The sequence below is a fragment of the Micropterus salmoides genome, unplaced genomic scaffold (genome assembly GCF_014851395.1).
Source record: "Micropterus salmoides isolate LMB-PRFRI ecotype aquatic unplaced genomic scaffold, ASM1485139v1 Ms_hic_scaffold_1, whole genome shotgun sequence".
In the NCBI taxonomy this organism is placed as follows: Eukaryota; Metazoa; Chordata; class Actinopteri; order Centrarchiformes; family Centrarchidae; genus Micropterus; species Micropterus salmoides.
The window spans coordinates 13840243-13863659 of NW_024040040.1; the positions used below are offsets into that span (position 1 = coordinate 13840243).

The 23417-nt window shown below is 44.1% G+C and overlaps 1 protein-coding gene across 2 annotated transcripts in view; it reads left to right on the plus strand.

Annotated features, from left to right (window-relative positions):
• The window catches only part of nrp2a (neuropilin 2a), a 60498-nt gene that overhangs the window by 13060 nt on the left and 24021 nt on the right, over nucleotides 1-23417 (plus strand). For both annotated transcript variants that reach the window (XM_038718952.1, XM_038718957.1), the window contains exons 3-7: nucleotides 6536-6717; nucleotides 14133-14363; nucleotides 15851-16006; nucleotides 16570-16739; nucleotides 17557-17712. In XM_038718952.1, the coding sequence (XP_038574880.1) occupies nucleotides 6536-6717; nucleotides 14133-14363; nucleotides 15851-16006; nucleotides 16570-16739; nucleotides 17557-17712 (895 nt within the window). The remainder of the gene's footprint in view (nucleotides 1-6535; nucleotides 6718-14132; nucleotides 14364-15850; nucleotides 16007-16569; nucleotides 16740-17556; nucleotides 17713-23417) is intronic.

Genomic DNA, 23417 nt, shown 5'->3' on the forward strand with positions numbered 1-23417 from the left:
GCCTTATGCAGGCGCTCCGTGTCTGAGGTGGCACTTTAATTCAGGATTTCATTTCAGGGGGAGTCCGGCTGTGTGCCAAATAGCTCTTACCTCCAGGTTGCCAGCCGATTGATGTGAACTAAATGTAATAAAGGCTAGATGAAATATCAGGCCCATATCTCTAATGCAATCTGCCATCACCAAGCCCCAGGATGCTACCTAGTGATATACCAGGAGCTGAAGAGGGGGGAGAGAGAGAGAGAGAGAGAGAGGTGATTCTCCCTCCCTCCCTCTCTTTTTCTGTTTTTCACCGGCTCTCTTTCTCTTTCGCTTCATCTTCCTCCGTCCCTTTCTTGATCTATCTCTTTCCTCCCTTTGTTCTCCCTCTCCTCTGGCCCGAGGAAGAAGTGTTTCATTTTTACACACTTGACTTGCACATAAACACACACACACAAACACACACACATACATATGCCGTAAAACGGTAGTCATTCAGGAAGATCCATTTCTTCCACCTCTGTGGTTTTTATTTTCTCACTTTTATTTGGTTAGTTGTTATTGAATGCAGCCTGAGGTGGGAAGATTTGATGATATAACTTTATAACATTACACACATACACACAAAGCTGTAAATCCCCTTGGCCTGTGACATGCATGCTCACAGTGAGGGAAACACATAACAACAACTCTCCTGTGTTTGCAAGAGTGTGTGTGTGTGTGTGTGTATGCATGATATCACCCTCTTACTAATACCCAAGGGGGGGCAGAGAGGTGTGGGATCAATGTCTGTATTCCACTTGTAATGGGAAATCGATAGATGATCAGCAATAGCTGGAGGAAGAGAGGGAAGGAGATGAAGAGGAGGAGGAGGGTTGTGGTTAAGAATGAAAGGAGAATGAGATTCTGATTTGTCAATATCTGGCACTTGGCCGGCGTTTAGGCCAAGATCATGGTCATCAGCGTCCAGCGGTCATGGCTATTACAGTTGCCAGTGCTATAATGATGATGTAATAAGTAACAGGTATGATTAAATGTAGAAACCAGTATTATCAACCATTTCAAATGCTTTCTTTGATCGATTGCTCTCGCCCACTACATAGACATTCACATATGAGCAATGCATCAAAACTATTAATTTAGCCTCGTGCAGCACTGGTGTCCCAGGCCTCTCTCTGTGAAGCTGTTCAGTCCAGATGAAAATCTCCGTCGCAAATATATGTTGATAGAGGTCGATTAAAATGCATCCAGCAGGGTCAGCAGGGTCACGGCTTCAGCTCAGACAGCAGTTATAGTCTGATGTTTCAGATCGATGCAGCACTAGAAGGTCTGGGGCCGAGAACGAGACTGCATGTGGTCAGCGGTTTGGCCCCAGTCATCTGTAAGTATGAATCTGTGATGGACAGCAGAAGAGGGAGGTGAGGCTTGAGGAGATGAAGAAGGGGAGTGCTATTTGTGTTGGGGCTAGATTGAAGATGGCAGGCCCTGTGGATCTGCAGGGATTTCGCTCGCAGCATCTAGTTAATATTTCAGAGGCACTTATGGTTTATTAGAGTCCCCATCGAGGGCGGGAGGAGTTGGTGGGAGTGTGTGTGTCTGTAGATGCTTGTGCATGTAGGTGTGTGGCTACTGTACACCCTCCGCCTTACTTAATTTTTGCTTCTGTACATCATCAATAGGGAGAAGACAGAAGTGACAGGAGGGTCGTCATTGTTTATCGGATCGGGATCTTGTGGGTTTCTCTGCAGAGAGTGGAAAACGGGGGAGAAAAAAACACAATGGACCAGAGAGAGGAAAATCATTTCAGCTGAAGGCCTCAAGTGTCTGAGTACAGCCAACTTTGGTTTGCTGATATTCTTGAACAGCTGTTGCTCTTTTATCAGCACAAACAAAATAAATCAGACGACCGTGACGCACCCACAACCAATTATGTGTTAATCTTTTGTGTAATTTTTCTGCTCCCACTGAATGCTTTATGTATTTATGTAGGCATTTAGATTAAACTAAATGAAACACAATATTCCAAGTTCTTTCGCTAAGTATGAGAAACCCTTCTCTGATTTCACAAAAGATAAGAGAAGAAGGTAGCAGCAGGGTTTGTAATATGACTATTGGTTATCCACAGAGTAAGATGACCAAACTGACTGGTGTTGATAGCAAGGGGAATGACCACTAGTGGAGCCCTCAAGGCCACAAAATGCTAGTTGAATGCCTATAAATATACATACATCTAGTGCATGCATACTGAAAATATTTTTTTTGTAGGTCCCAATGCCTGCAGGAAATGTCCCTTGTCACGGACAAACACCAAAGGTGTGAAAGCCAATTAGTTGTTTTGGCAGAGGGGCGGAGTGATATATGAGCGCAGAGGAAGAGAAGACATGTCTGGACTGGTGCAGAATTACTGGCCCTTAAGGGTTTTTAGTTTCCTTAACCCCTCTTCCTCTGCTCCAGCTATCCTCGTGGGGGGAGGGGGGGGGAGGGTTGAAAATGGTGCCCATAATGGCTCCCTAAACACAGGGCCGGTCATGCAGACCCAGACAGACTGTCAGACAGACAGAAAGCTGGGAATGGGGAATAAGTGGTGTCAGACATAGGCGGGGTTTGGATCAAAACAACTCCTAATGGAATCTGGATCTGGATGGGGGGCTGCGTGAATGCTTCAATGTGCTTGTGAGTGGTTCGCGATGCTAATGCATGGGTGCAGGCTTGTGTGTGAGCCCATGTGCAAACGATGTATGTGCGTGTGCGCAATGTCGTGGAATGCGCTCAAGTGTGCGTTCGAGAGACACAGACAGTTGGCTATCACACGTCTGGCCCTCATGCATGTATTCATCAGAGCCTGGGGAGAGGCTGAGTGAACAGGTCAATAATCACATCTGAGGAACACTCAGTCACTGACGTTAATCCACGACAGGAGAGAGCGAGACAGAAAGAGAGAGACGAGGAGAGAGAAGGATAGAGACCCACTCCAAAATCAATTAAAACCTAATTAGGCTCTCAGCTCTTTCGCGGGCCTTTTATCCTTGGTGTTGGCGATACAGCGTCGTGTACATGCCTGTGTTTGTCTATATCCGTGTGTGCGTGTTTATTGGCACGTGTTTGAGTGTGTGTTTTCCCTAAGCATGTGTCAGTTACAGCCCTAAGCAGGCATACTTAAGGATAGCCGTGGCTCTTACAGGCTCACCGTGGGAGCTTGCCGCAAAACCCTTACGATCGCCTCTGTAATGCAGGATTACAAAGAAGACATGTATAAGAGAATGGGACAATGGCTTCTTTACTCACTAGCACAAGTACTCTTCAGGCCTACTTTTGTGCATGTTAGATTCAGCCCCAACCATCACATACTGTAACTGCTAGCAGTCAAGTGTAAGAATGTACCAATATCACAGGACAAAGTTAATATATGGATTGCTTTAGAAATAACATCTATTTTTAAATAATTCACATATGTTCTCCTTAATGTTGGTGCACAGATATAATGTGAATTGGTGAAAGAGGACTCCAGCGATTTTAGTATTGCGTTTTCATACAGTTGAGGGGCTCAAGAGAGACATATGGACAGAAAGAACAGGCACAAATGCTGCAGCAGAGGCAGACATAGCTTGACGTTTAGCCAACAACGCTGGATCCTAGAGTTCCTACAATCCACCTTTCATTAGATCTTCTATCACTGACAAACAACCTCGTCTTTAAAACACCACACCCTCAGCTTCAAACACAAGCTTTAACTTTAACTCAGTAATGCCACTTGTGAAATGTTCTCAGATTTGACAAAGCTACTCCAGAGCTACAGACGGCATTGTATGACAGGATGCTTAACATGACTAGCAAACTGATCTTGATGTGTAAAATTGGTGTACTGCTTTAAAATCAGCTTTCCCCTTTAAGTTCCTTCAAAATTCCCGTTAAGTGTAGTAAATTTGCAACATTCTGTGTAGTCATCCATAACTGCTACCAGCATCCTTTAGTGAAATCTGGACCTAGATACCTTTCTGAAGCCAAATCAAAACAGTTTCCAAAGCAGCTTCATTATAGTTTCACAAAACAGTACATGGTAATTTTATATATTTTTTAGTTTAATGAAACAGACCACTTCCCACATATTGTCATCTGTAAAATGCTTGCACGGTGCTGACAATGTTGTGGTGACATTACAGGCTCATTGCAGCATTTTCACACTATGACTGTCACCTGTGCGTGTACCATTCTGACCCAGATTAATGTGGTTGGGATTATCCCTCCATCAGCAGTCTTAGCTTGAATGCTCTGTGTAGGAATCAATACACTGCAGGAATGAGATTGCCAAAAAAAGAGGCTTAGTGACTCTACTTAATCCAGGTTTTATTCCAAGATGCAGTACAAAGGCACTCTTAGTGCTTAGATGCCAACAAGAAACACAGCCTAGTGCTGATTGGTGCCTCTCAGCTTTACCGAATACTTTATTAGTTTATTATGGAGTAAAAAACAGTTTCCTGTTTAGAACTTTAGCAAGATGCTGTGTTTAAGAGTGGCTAAAACCCAGGGACGTCTGTGATGCCTTTTCAGCATCAAAGAGCCCATCACAGTAATTAGTGAGACAACAGCGGCCCTGTTGTTTTTTTATCGGCTTCGTCATATGAACTAATTGAGAAGAGTGTGTTTGCGTGTGTGTGTATGTGTGTATGTCGGGAGGGTGTCCTCAATGCAGCTGCAGGGCTCCTGCGGCGATGTAGTTAGTTACCCAGGGAATCACAGTAAGGGGGGTGCAGAGAAACTTGTTAGCACTGTAGAGAGAGAAGGAGAGAGAACCAGGGAAGAATATTATGGAAACAAAAATTACATGGCAGTTATTCACAGTTGCGCAACTTGAAAGACAACAACATGCATATTTATCAGAAAGCGCAGATACACACACGTAGCACCAACAAAATCATATGCTTTTAAAAAGATGGTGGAAAAGGTACAGATACCTTTTAATATGATTGCCTCTTTAGGAAGAACATTAGTTAAGTAAAATACCTAAAACAGTATTTAAGCGCTGAGATAGTAACAAACTGAAATTATGGACTTTTCCACACCTCACAGTATTGTCACAACCACAAATTATTACCTTAAAAACCTGGTGGTTCACTGTCAGGGCTGGTCCTTTCTTAATCATATCAACAAAGCTGTGGTATCAGTTATTGGAGGTAATGCCTGTAAGGAATGTGTTTTATAGTAAATGACAGTTTTCATTGGATATCACTCACTCGTCTGAGGCCTAAAAATGTTGTCATGTAAATAGAGGAACTGAAACATTCTCCAGAAACAGCGCTTGAAGTAGCAGATGACTTTGCCACACATGCAGGACAAGTGTAGAGGCCATTTGAACCAACTGCTTGAGATGCAAGGGTTCCTTAACTTTAAAATAAGGCATCAGTTCAGCAGGCAAACAACTTACTGCACTCATCATGGCTCGCGCTGGACTTCACTGGGGTTTTTATTCTCTCCTTTCTCTCTTACTCTGTGTCTTTATAAGGGCATAGAGACCTATGTTTGACCTAACAACAATGTCATGTTTTGCATATACTAGGAACAAGTAGAAATGCACAGCAGACTGGAAACATGTCAACACTAACATTTGTTGTCAGTGATGACATTTTGTCAATGGTAAATAAAACCACAGACAGTTAAGAGTGTGTCGCCTCTGTCTGTGACTCTGTGCTGCTGCATGTGTCTAATAATGTTAGACGAATGGCACACAGGGCTGCGAGCTAATTCTGGATCAGCCAGGTGGGCTCTCTCTCTCTCTCTCTCTCTCACACACACACACACACACGCAGAGTGACCTGACAGTTAAGAATTTGCTTTTATGGTTCAGGGTCAGTTGGCTAGTCTGAGGTCATAATGAGCTGAGAGCTCAAGTATGTGGAAGCTAAAAAGCAAGTAGTCTTCACATTTATTTATCTTAATTTCTCTCTCTAAACCCCACCTCACCTCCCAAGCTGCTAATGTCCTCACCTTTCCACTCCCCAGGCCCTCGTCTCTTTATTTTTTCATGAGCTTCTCTGTCTATTTTTACGCTTCTTATTAAACAATCCGTCCAGCTGTCTATTTGCCTGCATCTTCACCCTAAGACTGCAGCCACTTGCTCAACACAGCCCTCCCTCAACTTCTTTGCTGTGTGATCCAAGATCCAATGATTTGGGGATTGCTCCCCTCAATCTGATGTAAAAGGGATCTCAGTTTGTCATCCCGAGCGAAACTGGGCTGTAAGAGCTAAATTTATTGAATGCAGCTGAGGGGAAAGAGCACAAGTAAGGCGGGGATGCTTTGACTGAGAGCCAAGTCTGTGGCAGATATATTTATTTGTCTCTTAATGTTGTGTTCCTTAATGCTTTGCTTGTCTGTCCTGAGGCTGAACTCTGATGGTAAATAGGTCCACACCTGTCTGTTTTTCCTTAGCTTAGCTTGTTGCAATAACCCCATAACTATGTACCTATGTGTATACCCTCCACCGCTCTCCTTCTATCTCTCTAACAGGAAATAATCTCTTTCTCTGTTTCTTTGTTTCTTTCTCCTTTTTTTGTGTATCCAGATATGACTTCATCGAGATCCGCGACGGGACTTCGGAGAATGCGGATGTTCTGGGTCGACACTGCAGCAACATCGCCCCAGCACCAATCATCTCATCTGGACCCTCCCTCCAGATCAGATTTGTCTCAGACTACGCCCACCAGGGGGCAGGCTTCTCTCTGCGCTACGAGATCTTCAAAACAGGTGAATGACTATAAAAAATACGACAAATTTGAAGTGGCGTTTACTTAATACAATAAATTGATCTGTTGATATTTTCTCTACATTAGCAAATGGCGAAACAATTGACGATCTCCCTTATATTACGCTAGCATATATTATTAACTTAATTATATTAAGTTAGATAGAAATATTTATGCTAGATATTCCACAGAGATCCATGGTGTGTGCATTTCTTAACTGTTCTGATCTTCATACACTGATTTATTATAATCTTGTTTCAGTTTCACAATATGCTCATGTACAGTTTAGAAGCTGATTGATGTTTGATTCTTGTTGTTTATTTTTACATTATGGACAAAATCTCACTAAAAGTGCTACAGCTACTCAGTCACTGACTGTGTCTGTTACCACTGTTGGCCAGGGTCTACTGCTCATTCCATATAATTTATCTCAATGTCTAGAAGCATGCAAAGGCCTTTGTGGCCACATGAGTTTCCACACTCTGGCTCTGCTGTACATAAATCCTTAAGTTAATGATTTTGTCTTTGAGCCACTTCTTTGCCCCATGTTAATGGCCCGAAACCTGTGATCATTCACCCCAACACTCTCAGAACAATTTGCATCAGCAAAGGCAGTCGAGCATGTAAATAAAAGTTAAAGAGAGAGGAGAAAAAAAATACTAAACTACTTTCAAGCCGCCTGAAAGCATGTAAGGAATGTTTGCTTAATTGGAGCAGGATCCACATCCTCTGGGGAGATAAAGAGGGTTTGGTGTGTGAGGCGGTGGTGGGGTGATGGAGAGAGCTTCAAGGCAACTTGGAGTTGGACTTAAGGTTAAAGGTTTATGGGTAGAGGCGGAGAGGCGAGGAGATTGATGGGGGATGAGTGTGTGTGCAAATGGAATTTTTTCGAGGTCGTGGAAGTACGTTAGGTGAAGTGCACATTGCAGGTGAGGTTGTAGTGCAAAGTCTATTTGTTTTGTCGGTGGTGCTGAGGTGTGTGTGTATAGTAGAGAGGAGAGGTGAAATGGTCCAGTGGCCTTGGGGCGGCTAAAAGATTTATGTTTGAGCGAGTTACCACCTGATTGTCTTTGAAGCATTTGCAACTTTTTTGATAGCTCTACAACAGGCCCCCTTTCATTAATTCAGATTTTTAGATCTCAAAGTGAATCTTCATTAAAAAACAAAAATGTGTTGTAATTGAAGAGATTGAAGAAAGGTGAAAGCCAGGGTGTATGGAACACAACAAACCAGAGTTATAACCTCCTACCTTTGAAAAATATCTCTGGTTTTGTGTCAAATAAATGTGACCCAGATTTGACGTTCAGCTCCGTTACCAAGGCCACCAACTCGAACCCCGACAATATAATAGTGTAGATTGCATCTGTTTCACACACACACACACGGATTGAAGGCTGGTGGATGGGGGATGCGGTTGCCATGGCTTTAACAAGATCCCGGTATAAATTCAGGGGGTACAAGAGATTGTGTCACTGTGTGAGCACATGTAGGTGTCTGCTCGCTGAATGTGTGGGTGGTTCCACTCAGCTTGTTGTGTTAGATTCTGTCTGTCTGTATGTATGTGGAGGCGGAATGATAGATGCACGTGTGTGTGTGTGTGCGTTTGTGTGTGTGTGTGTGTGTGTGTGTGTGTGAGAGAGAAAGTGAGAGAGAGGTAGAGAGACAGACAGACAGAGACTGGCACGATGGGAAAATGATTGGGTTGAAGGGAGACAGACCGACAGGGGAGAAGTGAGTCAGAGAGTAAAAATGTATTCAGGATGCGTGATTGAGGCCATGTGTTAATTACGGCATTTCCAGCGCCTGCACACTCTCTCATCATCACTATTTGTCTTACCGTGGCAGGCCTGGGCCATGGGTTTCCACTAAACACAGCTTACAACTTGACGGGAACGCAGCGATCTCAGGCTGAGATGTGTTTATTTACCAGAGTGGAAGTAATTGCACTACCACTACTTTTACCCCAGTTAATGGATTTTAGTTGCTTTTTCGAAATTACTAAAAAGCTTTAGACGACAGTAGCATTAATTCTACTGAAGCTTTAGCTACTTTTAAAATCAGAATCAAAGCAGTAACAGTGTGACATAATTCTAGATTGCACTGGAGCAGAATATTTTTGGTACAGTGTGTGGGTCTGTGTATGAGTGGGTGTGTGTTTATGGCCATGTGTTTTTAAAGGGTGCGTCCTAGAAGAGATGGAAATCTCAGCACACAACTTGGAGATGTGTATGAGTGCGTGTGTGTGTGTGTGTTTGGTCAGCTTCCTTCCCATTTTAAACAGACAGTACAGCTTACAGTTCAGACTGACCCCACCACACTGTGTCTAGAAGTCAGACAGTGTGTGTCTGGTTTTGGCAGTGTGCGTGTGTGTGTGTGTGTGAGAGAGAGAGAGAAAGCAATAGAGAGATGCATATCTTGGCCTGTTTTCTGAAGTATGAACTAGTGATACTGCGTCTTGTTTTTGTTTTGTTCATTCAACCCTATTACATAAGCGATGACTGTAACATCTCTAGGGGGTTTTAAATTGGACAAGCAATCTGTTTGTGTCAATGTGTGTGTGTGTGTGTGTGTGTGTGTGTGTGTGTGTGTGTGTGTGTGTGTGTGTGTGTGTGTATAATGGGGTACAGTGCAGTGAAAGCTAATTATTTCCTGCAAAGAGGCGCAGAAGTCGACCTTTGACTCTACATCCATCCTGATACCCCTCCACCCTTTAGTACACCTCCTGAGGGAAGCAAGGGTGAGCGTTCTCCCCCAAACAACATCCTTCCACCTACCCCCCCATCCTCCTCCATACACTCACACACACAGACATACACACACACATACTGTACACGTACACCTTAATCCTGCATTACAGTGAAAGTGCATGACTCCCCTCCTCCACATTATTGTTGTGGCCTACTTTGCTCCTACTCATGTGTGCATAACCCTTTATTCAGCCCGACTACCCCCCATGCCCCCAACCATCCCTCACACATCCCTTACACACAGTCACGTGCCACTGACGCTGTTACCACGGCTACAGGGGGAAGACTTGCCAGCAAAGCCCCCTTTTTGCCAGTTCCCCAAAGCCCACCACTAGAGTGGCGGGGGCAGATAACGTCTCAGCCAATCCTGATTTAAGACAGGGCGGAGAGCACCCCAGGGTGTTGGGTCCCCTCCGTCACCGCTGCCGTGGCATCTGTAGGGTCACGGCGGGAGCACAGCCCAAGGCGACCCAGCAACCCAGTGCCAGCCATAACATTGGCCCTGTGTGTATTTCTGATGGTATCATTTTGATTGGATGCCGACCCTTGAGTCAGTGATGGTTGTTACTGTATGGCTGATTGCCATGTGGTGTTTTTTCCTGAAATACCCGATTCCTCCCAACGCTGGAATTACACTCAAGTAATTAACTGGCAAAGGTAAATTAAATTCATGAATAAATAAACTGGATGAGCACAAAACTGATCAGCGATGACGAGAGCGTGTTCCAAAATTAAATAATAAGGTATTATCAGCAACTGCATGAATGAGTCTCAGGAAAAAAAAGAGCTGCACAAACACGTTGATCACAAACCGCAGGGGGCTTTTTGCCGTTTGCGTTTTTTTTTATTATTTGGCGTGCTCAAGATAAATAAAACCTGATGATGACATTCCATTCCACAATGCAAAGCAGAGGCATCAATGTGATACGTGACTTAGAAGGAGCATTCCTCTCTATATAAAGCTGATGTAGAATGTCTCTGTGGGTCTATAAAAGTATCGAGCCATGGCACGCCAAGAATGTTGTTTTTCTTTTCTAGGGTCTTTTTCTTGTTCGTGATGTTGTTATTGTTGTTGTTATTGTGGGTTTTCCACCCTTACCCCCACCCCCACCACCCCTTTGCACACCCCTTCCGCCAGACATTTACACACGCACATTCAGCCCTGCTCGGATGCCTCAGGAGATATTTTCTTCAATGAAATCATGAACTCAGCTCATGCAGCGTTACATGAGAGATCTGCGTGTGTCTGTGCATGAGGAGTAGATGTATGTCAGGTGGAGACAGGCAGGTAGACAGCAGAAGGGGAGGCGGTTTTGATGTGCAGCAGACACTCGCAAACGCAAAGGTGAGCCCTCAGCAAGATCTGCGTGCCGAGGACAGGAGGAGCAAGACGACGCCAGACGAGACAGAGAGTTGAAAGAGTGAATGAACACAGACTCTGCGTGTCGCTGCTGAGAAGACAGGGATGGAAGGAAAAGAGGAGGGAAGAGGAGAGGAGGAGTAGGAGGAGGAGGAGGAGGAGGGAAGGGGGTTGCCCTGACACAACATGTGGAGCTGCTACTACATCAGGCACTCATGTGTAAGAGTCGAGTGGTTTCTACCCAGCAACTCACCCTCTCACCCCCCTGCGTCACACTCACATACACATACACACTCACGCCATGACCTCCCCCTCTTTGCCAGCAAACGGCTCTTGCCAAATGGCAGCTCATGGTGCGATGCAAGCACCAACTGGGGGTCTGCGCAAGGCAAGCATGTGTGAGTGTGTGTGCACATGTTATTTGTGTGTATGTGTGTGTGTGAGTGTAAGATAGGCTGAGGGGTGGCGAAGGGAAGTAGCAAGGGGAACTTGTTTTTGGCATGTTCATATACTGTGAACTAATGAGCACTAACGAAAAAGGTACTCATGCATACGCAAACACTGCACATGCACACGTAAATATATGAACACATGCATGCAAACAGCGTTGGCACGCAGCAGCGATGAGCAACTATTTTGTGCACACCAAGTGTAAAACACACAGTCTAAAAAGAGAGTGGTGTGTTTGGAGGCGATGGAGTCAAGCTGTGCTCAGATTGAAGTTTTCGGCAGTAGGACTACAGACTGCTGCACTGTGACCCAGTAAGAAACAAGGCCAGTGTGTTACTGGGTCTCACACATACTGTGAAGCTGTCACACACACCTTCTGACACAGACACACTCAAACAGAGAGGCAAACATGCCAGCAGCAAAAGATACACATTTGAGGAGCTTAATAAAAGGCATACACAAAAAAAGACATCTTACAACTGAAGATTCATGCAAAGACACTCACACGGCATGTGGCTCATGCATACTGCATAGTTCATTTACTGTTTCATCATTAGCATATTACGGTCACATGCATCTTACTGCTTAAACGGATTCACAGCATTTGTGTTTACTCCAGTTTATGATGTTCACTCATGCACAGTAGCCCAAGACATGCACACACACATAAAAACGCATTTAATACAGAGAGGTGAGGTCAGTAGTTGAGGGGATAGGGAGATATCGCCAGTAGCTAGCTGTAAATTACCGTCATATTTCAAAATGCCTGCTTCTGGGTGTTTGTGTGCGTGTGCGTGTGCGTGTGCAATCGCCTGTGTGTTTGCGTAGGCAGCAAGCTCCTGGCATTAAGGCAGATGATACACTGGTGTTTTGATGTTGCCGTGTGTGGGGGAGTCGACACAAGAGGTTGAGGGCTGCTTTTAACATGGGTGGGAAGATTTATTCTTTTGTGTCAACATCTTCAGCACAACATACACACATCTATGCAAAATAGATTGATAGACAGACAGATACAGACATAGACGTTGTAAATACATTAATATATACATGAGTCAAGGAGTGAAAACATTGAAGGTAATTGGCGTCAAAACAAAGTGGAAAAAAGAGGAAAAGACAAGAAAAAAACAGACGATGGGAGACTGCTAGAAAACAGGAACAACAAAGCGAGAGAGACACAGACAGTGCAAGTGTCCTGAGTTTTTTCCCTCTCTCTCCGTGCTGATTGGGGTCAGTTCTCTGCCATTAACCAAGTGTAGACAGGGGAGGGCCAGAGCAGCCAGTCGGCCTCTCTGCTTTTATGGGGCTGCCTGATAATAAGGACTGGTGCCTTGGAGGAATGCTGCAGAAGGAATGTGCTGTTAACATGTCTGTGCTCCTGAACACTGTTTTTATGAATATGTATCTTATTATCAAACCAACCTGGCAGTTCACTGAGACAGAAGCCCCACGTTCCCCGGGTTTGAAATCTACCAGAAGCTTCTCCCCCGAGTCTCTTCAACCTGACCTCCCTATCTGCTTTCTAACACACTCAATGGTGGGAAAATACTAGAGCAGACAGACTCTTTACCTTATGCTATGTGTAGGCTTTGCCAAAGCAAAATGTGAAATGTGTTAGCCCTGGACAAGTAACTTGAGAGAAGTTGGAAAAAAACAACGTCCACTACAAGTGCACTTATAAATACCCACAAGGAGAGCAGAGCGGCATCAGTTGGTTTAGAAAAGCCACGACCGCAGGCATTTCTGACATGTGCAGTTAAACAAAGACCTAATGAAAAAACATTATCACGTCAGCAATAAAGATAAAGATAGAGAGAGACACAGAAAGACATACATCTAAACAGACCTGACTGTTTATAGCCTACATATGAAGATAGAAATGTTTGAGGAGGAGGCGAATGAACAAACTGAGAAATAGCCAGGGTTTGTGAATTAGACTGTGTGTGACATTTGTGTAAAGTCCCGAGTCTATTTTGTGCATGTGCTGGACTGTCAGCTCTTTCTCCTCATTGATGTGCCGGTCCATAAACACTCGGCCGTGACTCAGGCTCCCCAGTGGGCCGCGGAGCAGTGGCTGATGGGTAGATGATCTGAGCCACACAGCTGCCGCCGCTCAAGGTGAGCCGCCCAGGGCGCATAAATCTGCATGGCTAATGAGGAGCCGCCGCAAAGGGCCCACTTAGAACCATTACACAACGTTTGTGGTGTGTGTGAGTGTGTGAGAGAGAGAGATACACACAGACAGAGGAAGTGCAAAAAACAACAGAATATTTGTTTTGAATGTATAAAATATAGCAGGGGTCACTCTATTCCCCTCTTTTGCACTGCATAAGTGGGTATAATATTCAGATTATGAAATCTCAAACATTAAAGATGGGGTCTTTACAGGGGCACAATAAAGCCACAACATAAAATTACTACTTTTATGAAATTGATTTTTGTACACATTTGTCACATCTTTATTGTTTTTGAGCACAGAAGTGGTTGAAAAATGTGCTTTGAGTTAAAAATGGTCGATGTCCGATTAATGGGTTGGGACGCTGTGATGGAAGGGATTCGGCTGACAAAAAGAGCTATTAGCCTGCTGGCATGGTGCGCTGCAGCGTTAAACACGCCCACTTGAGCATTTGCTCACGTGTATTTTCTCCTCCATCGGTGATCATAAACCGTGTGTTTGTGCACCTCGCCACCACAGCTACTGCATATTCCAGCCTGTTGTCAGTGATGAACGACTCTCTGAAACACCCTCTGTAAGTCAGATGAGATATCCTCGTGTGATCGATTGCCTACGCCTGTATCTTCTCCTAATATGACCGATTGCTTATTCCTTCTAAATATCCTCTTATCCTTGTATCCGCACAGGGTCGGAATTCTGCTTCCGCAATTTCACCAGTCCCTCCGGCATGATCGACTCCCCGGGGTTCCCAGATAAATACCCTCATAATCTGGAGTGCTCTTACATGATCATCGCCCCGCCCCACATGGACATCACCCTCACCTTCCTGACCTTTGACCTTGAGAACGATCCCCTGCTGGTGGGAGAGGGCGACTGCAAGTACGACTGGCTGGACGTGTGGGACGGGCTGCCGCAAGGTGAGGGCACACACACACACACGAATGACACACATGCTGAGGTTGAAATTACTCAACTCGACACAAGCATACACACATTGGATAGGATCCTTATACACTCACTTATTAAGGTGCATGGAAACCCACATGCTTAGAAAATCAATGTTTCAGGGAAGAACACACACCCTGTCTTCTCAGCAGCGACACACACACTGCGTCCATATCCAGGTTCAGAACTCACACAGACTCATGCAATCCCCCACATTCTCACAGAAATTTACATATCAGTCTTCAATTTCCTGAGCAGCCATCGCTTTCTTTGATGTAAGCTGCCTTGCCTTACATTCCTTCACATTATATAGAGGAAACATTATTTCGCACGGGGAGCTATAAGTGCCTCAACACCCCTAAGGAGCAGCCCTTTCCCATGCCCCTCTTCCCACTCCATAATAACACCCTTCATCACCCCCTTCCTATCCTCAATGTCCTCCCTCCTTATCATCTAGCGCTTCCTTCCTCCACCCGGGCGAGTAAAAGTGACGGCCACGATGAGTATCTGTTTGTATCCAATAGGAGGTGCCGAGTGTTTGCGAAAGTAGCCTATCAGCCTAGATCAGGAAGTGGCGAGGAAAAACCATTTGAGGATGTTATCAAGGGCTTTGATTGTGACCGCCAGTTAGTTGCTGTAGTGATGAAAACCCAATACCAGTGGTGAGTGGTTCACTTCCCACTTCTCTCTTGCTGACTTTCTTTCCATTTAATTTTCGCTCCCTGTTTTTTTGAAATAGGAAGCAGAGAACTGAGGATTTGCTCTAATTATTCTATTTTCAGTTGCTAAAAAGGGATCCAAGTGGATTTAAAATTCCAATTATAGCCTTGAATTTGGCAGCTTTGATAGCTGAAAACAATTTATACCATTTAAAGTTGAGAATTAGGAGGAAATTAAAGTGTAACCCAGTTCCAGTGCGCGGAGTCCTCAGGCATGAAAGAGGGATGGGAGACAAGACGGAAGGGTGAAGAATTTGGTGTCTGGTGAGGGAACTACTCTTGTAATCCTTGCTGGTGAGTGTGTGTGTGTGTGTGTGTGTGTGCAGCTTGCATTAAGGCAGGGATTCCAATCCCCCTGCTGGGCCCTGGCTGAGACATACATGGCAGATGGAGGGATGGACAGGAGAGAAAAGGGAGAGAGAGGAAGGATGGGAGGAAGAAATATGGGGGGAGCATGCTGCGACTCATTAGACAACACTTACTGAAGCAGCGTGGCCACTCAAAACCTGTCTTTGCAGATGCTGCAAGACAAAGTATTTCACATTTTTGCTTGTAGCAAAAACCATTATATTGTAAAAGTAACAATCTAATACAACTGTTTATTTTAAATAAAAGCACAACTGTTTGTTTCAAATGGATTTTATTGCAATGTCACCCTGAAAGCTACTTAAAAATTAAACTATTCAAAGTATTGACCAACATAAGACAAATCGATTTGTTTTATGTGTATGTGTCTGCAGTGGCTCCTCTGATCGGCCGGTACTGTGGGACAAAGATCCCTCCAGAGATCCAGTCGTCTTCCGGCCTGCTGTCCCTCTCCTTCCACACCGACATGGCCGTGGCCAAAGACGGCTTCTCTGCCCGATACAACATGACACACAAAGAAGTCAGCGACTGTGAGTGCGAGATAACTTTTAGCGAGTGTGTTTTTGTGTGTTCAAATGCTCTCCGTGTAGGTTTGTTTGCCTGTTTTTATTCCCACCTCTATTTTCACTCTTTCAACAGTTTCATCTCTGCTGACACTCGTCTTTCTTTCTTCATCGTTTTCTCCTCTTACCCTCTCGATCTTTTCTGCTTTGCCTGCTTTAATGCTATTTCAATCTTGAAGCTCTCTCTCGGCCCTCTCAGCCTATTTTGTTCTCTCCTAAGAGAGCATGATTTCTCAGAAGCAGACTCATACTATTTTCTTTTAGAATATAAATTAACTTCACCTCAATTTACCTCTGCTCACCTGTTGGACTGCTTTCTGTCTCCCTTTGCCCTTTCTCTGTCTGAATTTACATTTTTGTCTCTGTCTTCAAGCTGTATAATACGCTGCTTAAATCTTCCTCTACTTTCCCTAGTTCCTCTTTTCTGTCTACCTTTCTCATTTTCCATCTCCTCTGTAAAGCTGCGTCAACACATACACAGTTAACGCTTTCTCCATCTCCCTCCTCTTCCCGTCCCATTCTCCAATCAGCGTTCCACTGCAGCATGGCGCTCGGTATGGAGTCAGGGAAGATCAGCGACGATCAGATCACCGCTTCAACATCGTTCTACGACAACCGCTGGTTGCCACGCCAGGCCCGCCTCAACAACGACGACAACGCCTGGACGCCTTCTGAGGACAGCAACAGGGAGTATATACAGGTCAGGTTATAAGATGTTCATCTACACGATCCTTTTCGTATCATACAACACCTGCATTTCTCAGAGATCACATGTTTCTGCCTGGATTTGCCGAAGAAATTTCCTTTTCTTGGCCTCAGGTGTTCAGAGCAGTAACAAAGTAGCTTTATGACCTTTAAATACAGAAGTTTCAATCACTGTGTGACGTAGGAATTGGCAATAGAAAATAGGCAATTTTAAGATCAAGATCTTTTTCGTGTACATTAACTTAAAGTGCCTTACTTTCTCTTGCTGAGGAAAATAAACAGAGGGTGATACTAGTATAGAGGAGAAGATGCAGCAGGCCTCTCGTATACAGTGAGGATATACAGAAGGACACACACACACACACACTGAAAAGAAATGGAGGAACTGTGAACTGATGATAAGGAAGTGATTTTGCGCTCTCAATCTTTCCTGTCTCAAACACACACTGGCCCATGCGTATGCATACGTAGACACACACAAGTAAAGAGGACAGCGGCAAGAAGCCCGTGATTGATGACAGTGCTCTTCAGGAATGCATCCGAACACTACGCCATTGATCTTTGCCTCCAGCCTTCCTCCCCTTACACACTCACACACGACAATGCAGAGATACACACACACACCACCTAAGCTGCCTCAGCAGTAAGCCACAGTTGGTGTCCATCCCCTGCTGTCTGTGTGACAGATAAACATAGCAGCTGGTCTGTCTCTGTTATCTACATCAGCTCTGAGCACCATAAATCCTAATTCTCTTACTCTATTCTATTCTGATCCTAGTTTTCAATGATTTCTTTTTTGCTCCTTCTTCCAGGTTGACCTTCACTTCCTGAAGGTTTTGACGGGCATCTCCACACAGGGGGCCATTTCCAAGGAGACGCAGAAGTCCTACTACGTCACCACCTTTAAACTGGAGGTCAGCACCAATGGCGAGGACTGGATGGTCTACCGGCATGGCAAGAACCACAAGGTAGGCTTTTATATGCACACACATTCACGTACATAGTGTACATTAAAACACATAGTGTAGTCAGAAAATGACCTAACTAGTCCCTGTAAGTGGCGCACATTAAGATTAATATACTATACACAGAGACAAAGTGATAGAAATAGAGCCTCTAGGAGTAGAAAACTCACTAAACCAGGAGATGAACTTGCAGTACAAGGCCCTCCTTTCTCTAACCTTTATACTACCATCATGATATCTTTAACAACAACAGAGGCTGTTGTGTGTGTCCAAGAGCCATATCAATAGATGCAGCATTCCTGAAGTAGTCGTTCCCCTTCCACGACTGTTTATGAACCTGAGTCATGACCCCAGTCATGGGGTAGAGAAAGAGGGAATGGGAGGGAGGAAGAGATAGAGATAGAGAGAGGAGGAGGAACTGACAAACAAGAACAATGGAGTCCTCTATGTGCCCTTATCTGGGCTTGCTATTCATCATCTCTCTCACACCAATGCACACACGTAAACACACGCCTCGCACCAGGTGTGGACTGGGCACGTTTATGAGGTTCATTGCAGCATTATTTTCCAAAAGTGGTGGTGTTTAGTGCTTCGATCGAGCCTCATCGTATCCATCTTTGTGTGTAAGGTGAGGGTGTATATGAATGTACTGTACATACAGTGCAGGTTGTTGTTGTGATGGTGTCCTACAGTAAGCCCGTCTCCATGGGATTTGAATTATGTCCCTTATATATGGGTTAAGGTCACTGTGGATTTCAAGCAGTAGAATAGAGAGCAGCAAGGGTTAATCCACACACACTTACCCACATGGACTGGGGCCCCATTTCTGGGCGTGCCAGTGATTGGTTGGGGTGGGGCCAGTGGGTGGTATTTGATGTGGAGATTATTGAGCGAAACGCGGATTTGACTTAAAAAATCAACATCTGTGCAATTTATTTGAACCCCCCAGATGCCCCCCAATCCTTCCACATACACACACGTGCAAACTCCTCAACCCCCCTTTAAATAACCGCTGGCTGATCTCTCTGTCTGGGGATCTGTGCGCAAACGTATATGATGTGTGTCTGTCTGTCTGTACCGTGTAATCTGAGTCCACTAATCTGTCTGAGCAGAAAAACTGTTCAGACACTTTTCAGACATGGGCTTAGACAGATGCATCGACATGCATTTAGGAGAGATACAGCCGTATGAGTGGTCACTTTGAACATTTTAAAATTGGTTATCTTTTCAGCTTTTTGAATGCACCAAGTCCAGCAGGAAAATGAAATATCAATAAAAGATAGCCGATTTGTGAAATAGTATGGTTTCTAAAGACAAAAAGGCTGTAGTGAGAGTGGAACATTTAGACTTTTAACAGTGAATCCAAGTCCTCACATTCGACTCGGTCTTAACTGAAGCCAACCAAAGAGTTTGTGATTATTCCTCAAAACAAAGTTGAAACCAGTAAATAAAGCCTGCTACCACAAATGAACCGTACATTATATATAATGTATGTAGACATGATTAAGTATATCATCTGTTTTTGATGATTGTAAAGAGATGACAGCTAGGACATTTACTTTTATGTGGGATTTTTATGTGGGATTTAAGGATTTATTGTGCATTCACATTTTCTGATGTATAATAGAGGCAAGGTTTCTCAGATTACGTTGGATAAAACTTTCTCTTTGTATTTTTTCCGAACACATACAGTGATGGATGGATGGGATTCAGAAGTAATGCTTTTGACAAATGGCACACTGAAGCACAATTTGCGGTCATGATCTCATGCCTGACTTATAATTTTAATGCTGGAAGTTCACTGTACCCATCACTCTCCCCGTCAGTCAGGTTCTCCTGTGGTCCCCGTGGGCTGCAGTTGAATCTTCCGTGACTGCTAATCCACCAGTCATGTCGTACAAACTCCCAGTTAGCCCGTCCTAAGCCCCCCAAAGAGCCCTTAAGTGGTTGAAGCTCAAATCTCGTCAGGGGGTCCTGTAATGACTGGGATTTGGTTCTTTTAATTGTCATTTAACAGTGAGCTTCAAGCTAATGTGGCTTTGAAAAAGTGCATGTGCATGTGTCGGTGGTGTACAATAAGTCTGTGTTTGTTGAAGGTTGAGCCATGAGTGTATCTTGTGCATCAGATATGAATCACCCATGAATAAAAGAATTGGCTTGGCAGTACCTCACTGTGTTTGTTAGTGGGAGAGAGCACGCTGCCATTTATTGTCAAGATTTGTGTCCTTATTTGCTGTAACAAAGACCGAAGGCTTTAATGCCAATAGAAATTATTTGATGGAAAGAGAGGCAGAGAGAAAGAGAATGGGAAAAGCTGAAAAATTGTGGGAAATAGTACTTTTTTTGTAAAGAAATGAAAGAGGCAAAGAAAAACACCAGCGCTACAGATTGCTATCACCTCAGTCACACCAGCATACAGGCTTTGTGCATGTGTGTCTGTGTTTGTGTGCATGCCAACACATTTTCAGTTTGACACCCATGTGACTTGTTAATTCTAAATCACACTATTCACATATGCACATCATTACTTGATTAGACGCTAGCACACTTAGGAATTGCATATCTCTCTATCACACACACACACACACACATAGATACAAACACACAATTACTTTCTTCTAGGGGTAACATACACACACCCAAACATATTAACATTAAAGACGCACATTGTCATCAGTCTGTGAGGAAAATCCCATCAGCCCCAGTGATAACCAAGCATTGTGTTACTGAAAAGCACACACACATACACAAAGTAACAAGGGAGAGAGATAAAACAGCCCACTCAGTATAACAGCCTGCTCCCCCATCACACTGTGTCACACATCCTCATATAGACACACACTAGCTTTGTCTCATTCTTAAAGCTAATAAATGATATCAGTGTAATTCTGCATATGGTCACAAAGTTAAAGATTCACACACATACATGCAAACAGACAGAGTCAAACACAGCTGGTAACATTGGTGCAAAGTGGGAGACTTAAGTGGTGTAATTCCCAAGGATCACTGCTTCAACCTTAGAACACACACACATACCGCCAGCCCCTCTTAGGGCCAGTAGTGGAGAGCGGCCAGCTGGAACCAGTTCCTACTGTCAACATCTTCATACCGAGAACGAGGCAGGGAGAGAACGTCTGGAGCAGAGAAGGAGACAGAGGGAATAACTAGAGCAAGAAGACGAGGATGACGAGTGTAATGGACAGAGAAAGAGAGTTGGATCGAGGGAACAACACAGGGATGAAAAACCGTCCGGTAAACGTATAATATCTTGTGCAGAACTCGCCACATCTCCCTGTGGTGCCATCAGCTTGAAGGAAAACACTGGCAGAGGAAGGATAAATGTGACAAAAACACAGAATGGAGAGCAAAAGAGAGAGATGGGAAATGAATCAAGCTCTGATGTGTTCATCTATCCACGCCTCATTTTCCAACGAACAAATGTTCTTCTGTCTGTTTAGGATGAACACTAGCTTCTTTTCACACTACTTGCTGATCCAGAGGTTAGATCTTTAGAGAGGTTGTTTACTATAATACATGCATGCACGCCTTTCACAGTGACCTCTTTCTCCAGAGAGGTCATCAATAGTTAAATACCCACAGTGCCTCTGTCCCGCCAATGTCCACCACACAAACGAGTCAGGTCGCATGCTGCTGCCTGTGAGTGTCTGTGTGTGTGTGTGTGTGTGTGTGTGTGTGTGTGTGTGAGTGTGTGAGTGTGAGTGTGAGTGTGAGTGTGAGCGTGTGTGTGTGTGTGTGTGTGTGTGTGTGTTGTCAAGGGGGGGCTTTAGACTACGAGCAGGGCTTCGTTATATTTTCATGACTCTCCACACTAGGAGACACAACATGACAACGTTAATAATTCAGCTCACCTCGCCTGCATGTCACATGAGGGGCGGGGCTCACATAGACATACCCAAGCAAAAAAAAACACGCTTGTTGTCAGGCAGAATACAGAGGTGGCCTGGACAACAAACTGGTAGCCTTGTCTGTCTACAATAAGAACCTGCATTTCACTTCATGCCTGGTGGTCATTCTTAGTTAGTCAAAAAGTGCCCCACGTTATCAACAAGTTGGTCAATGACCAACCATATGCTTCCTAAGGCCGTTGACCTTTAACCTTGAAAGTAATAGGCCAGGGATCAAATGAGTGACCTTTCATGTACCCTGACAATAGATGGGAGGAAATGGAGGACACAGAAAAAGCTGAGAGCTGACTGACAGTTTCTCATTGTCTCTGTTCCTTCTCTTTCTCTTGTCTAGGTTTGTTCTTACATCCAAAAGAAAAATGGAAAGGGCCTCTGGAGAGCTGGTTCTTATTGAACAAATTGTTCTTTTTGTGTCAGTAATGTTGGCCGTGTTCTCCGCTTTTATCTGAAGATGAGAACAAAGAGAAGCAGCCGGCAGTATTGTAATGCGCCAGCTAATGGCCTTTTAGTCGTGGCGGACATCTTGTACGATTGAAGACGTTTCTGGGAAGCTGTAGTGGACAAATAGTTTACAAGCATTTCTGAACTTTCCACTTTTGAAACTAAACTGTTTTGGGGCCTTATAATGTCCTGTTTACACACAGTGACATTGCTTTATTGATAAAGCAAATCGAACTTCTTGGTCAGATTATGTATTGACACTTAACTTTAAATAGTGAAAGCAATTCATTCAAGTATCAAGTATTTCCTGCTTCAGAGATGAATCTGTTTGTTGTTCTTTCCTTCCTACTTGCCACCACTCCCTGCCTCCTCTTCCACATTCCTCATATTCATATTCCTCATTCAGTTATATCTGCTGCCCTCCATTCAACCTTTTCTTCTCCTCTCCTCTCTATCTCCCTCCCACCTCCACCCCTCTCTTCATCTGTTTTTAACTATCCTTCTGAGGACTCTTTCTCCCTGCAGTCATTTTCTGTTTTTCCTGTCCTCTCTGTCTTTCCTCCCCGTTGCTCTTTGTTTCGCAGAAAGAATATCTGGGAGCGGTAAAGATGGGTCGGTTATATGTGAGGCATCTTGTCTTTGTGTGAGCATGCGTGGGTGTTTACATAACCCCCATAAGAGCCCACATCCACTGTTTGGCCTCTTAGGTAAACATAACTGCTGTCTATTCCTCAAACCAGCAGCAGATCCAGCGGAGATAGACCTGCTTATCTGTTCAAACACTCACGCTGCTTTGTATAACCAGTGTCAGCTCCGCTTGATTAAATCAGGCCATGCCCAAAACCAAATAAAACCCCTCGAGTAGGATTTTGAAGTCATATCACTTATATTCCCACTGGTTACAGAATTTCTGGAATATCATGTAATTTTTTGAGGCTTGTGTCAGACAGGGGATTTTACAAATGGGTCACTTTAAACCAATATGGCAGAATAATATTTTTAACTATAACTGAAACCAGGCTTTTTATCACTCATAATGAAAAACATAATTAAAACAAGAGGGAATCAATTTTTTTAGGGCTGTGGAACCGTTCTGAGGTTTGATCATCCTGTGCTTAGATTAATTTTTTTTTAGAAATCTTTAATCTTTAATTCAGCTGCTTGTAGTATTTGGTTTTCTATCTTTCCATTGTGTGTAGTGGCCGTGATGTCAGTCAGCGTGGTTTTGCTCATATTTGTCGGTCAACAGCGGCTCTTCTATCAGTTGGCCCGATCAACCACAGACAGATGGAGTGAATGACACTTAACAGTCACTCAGTCGGTTAGTCCCTCTGCTTATCT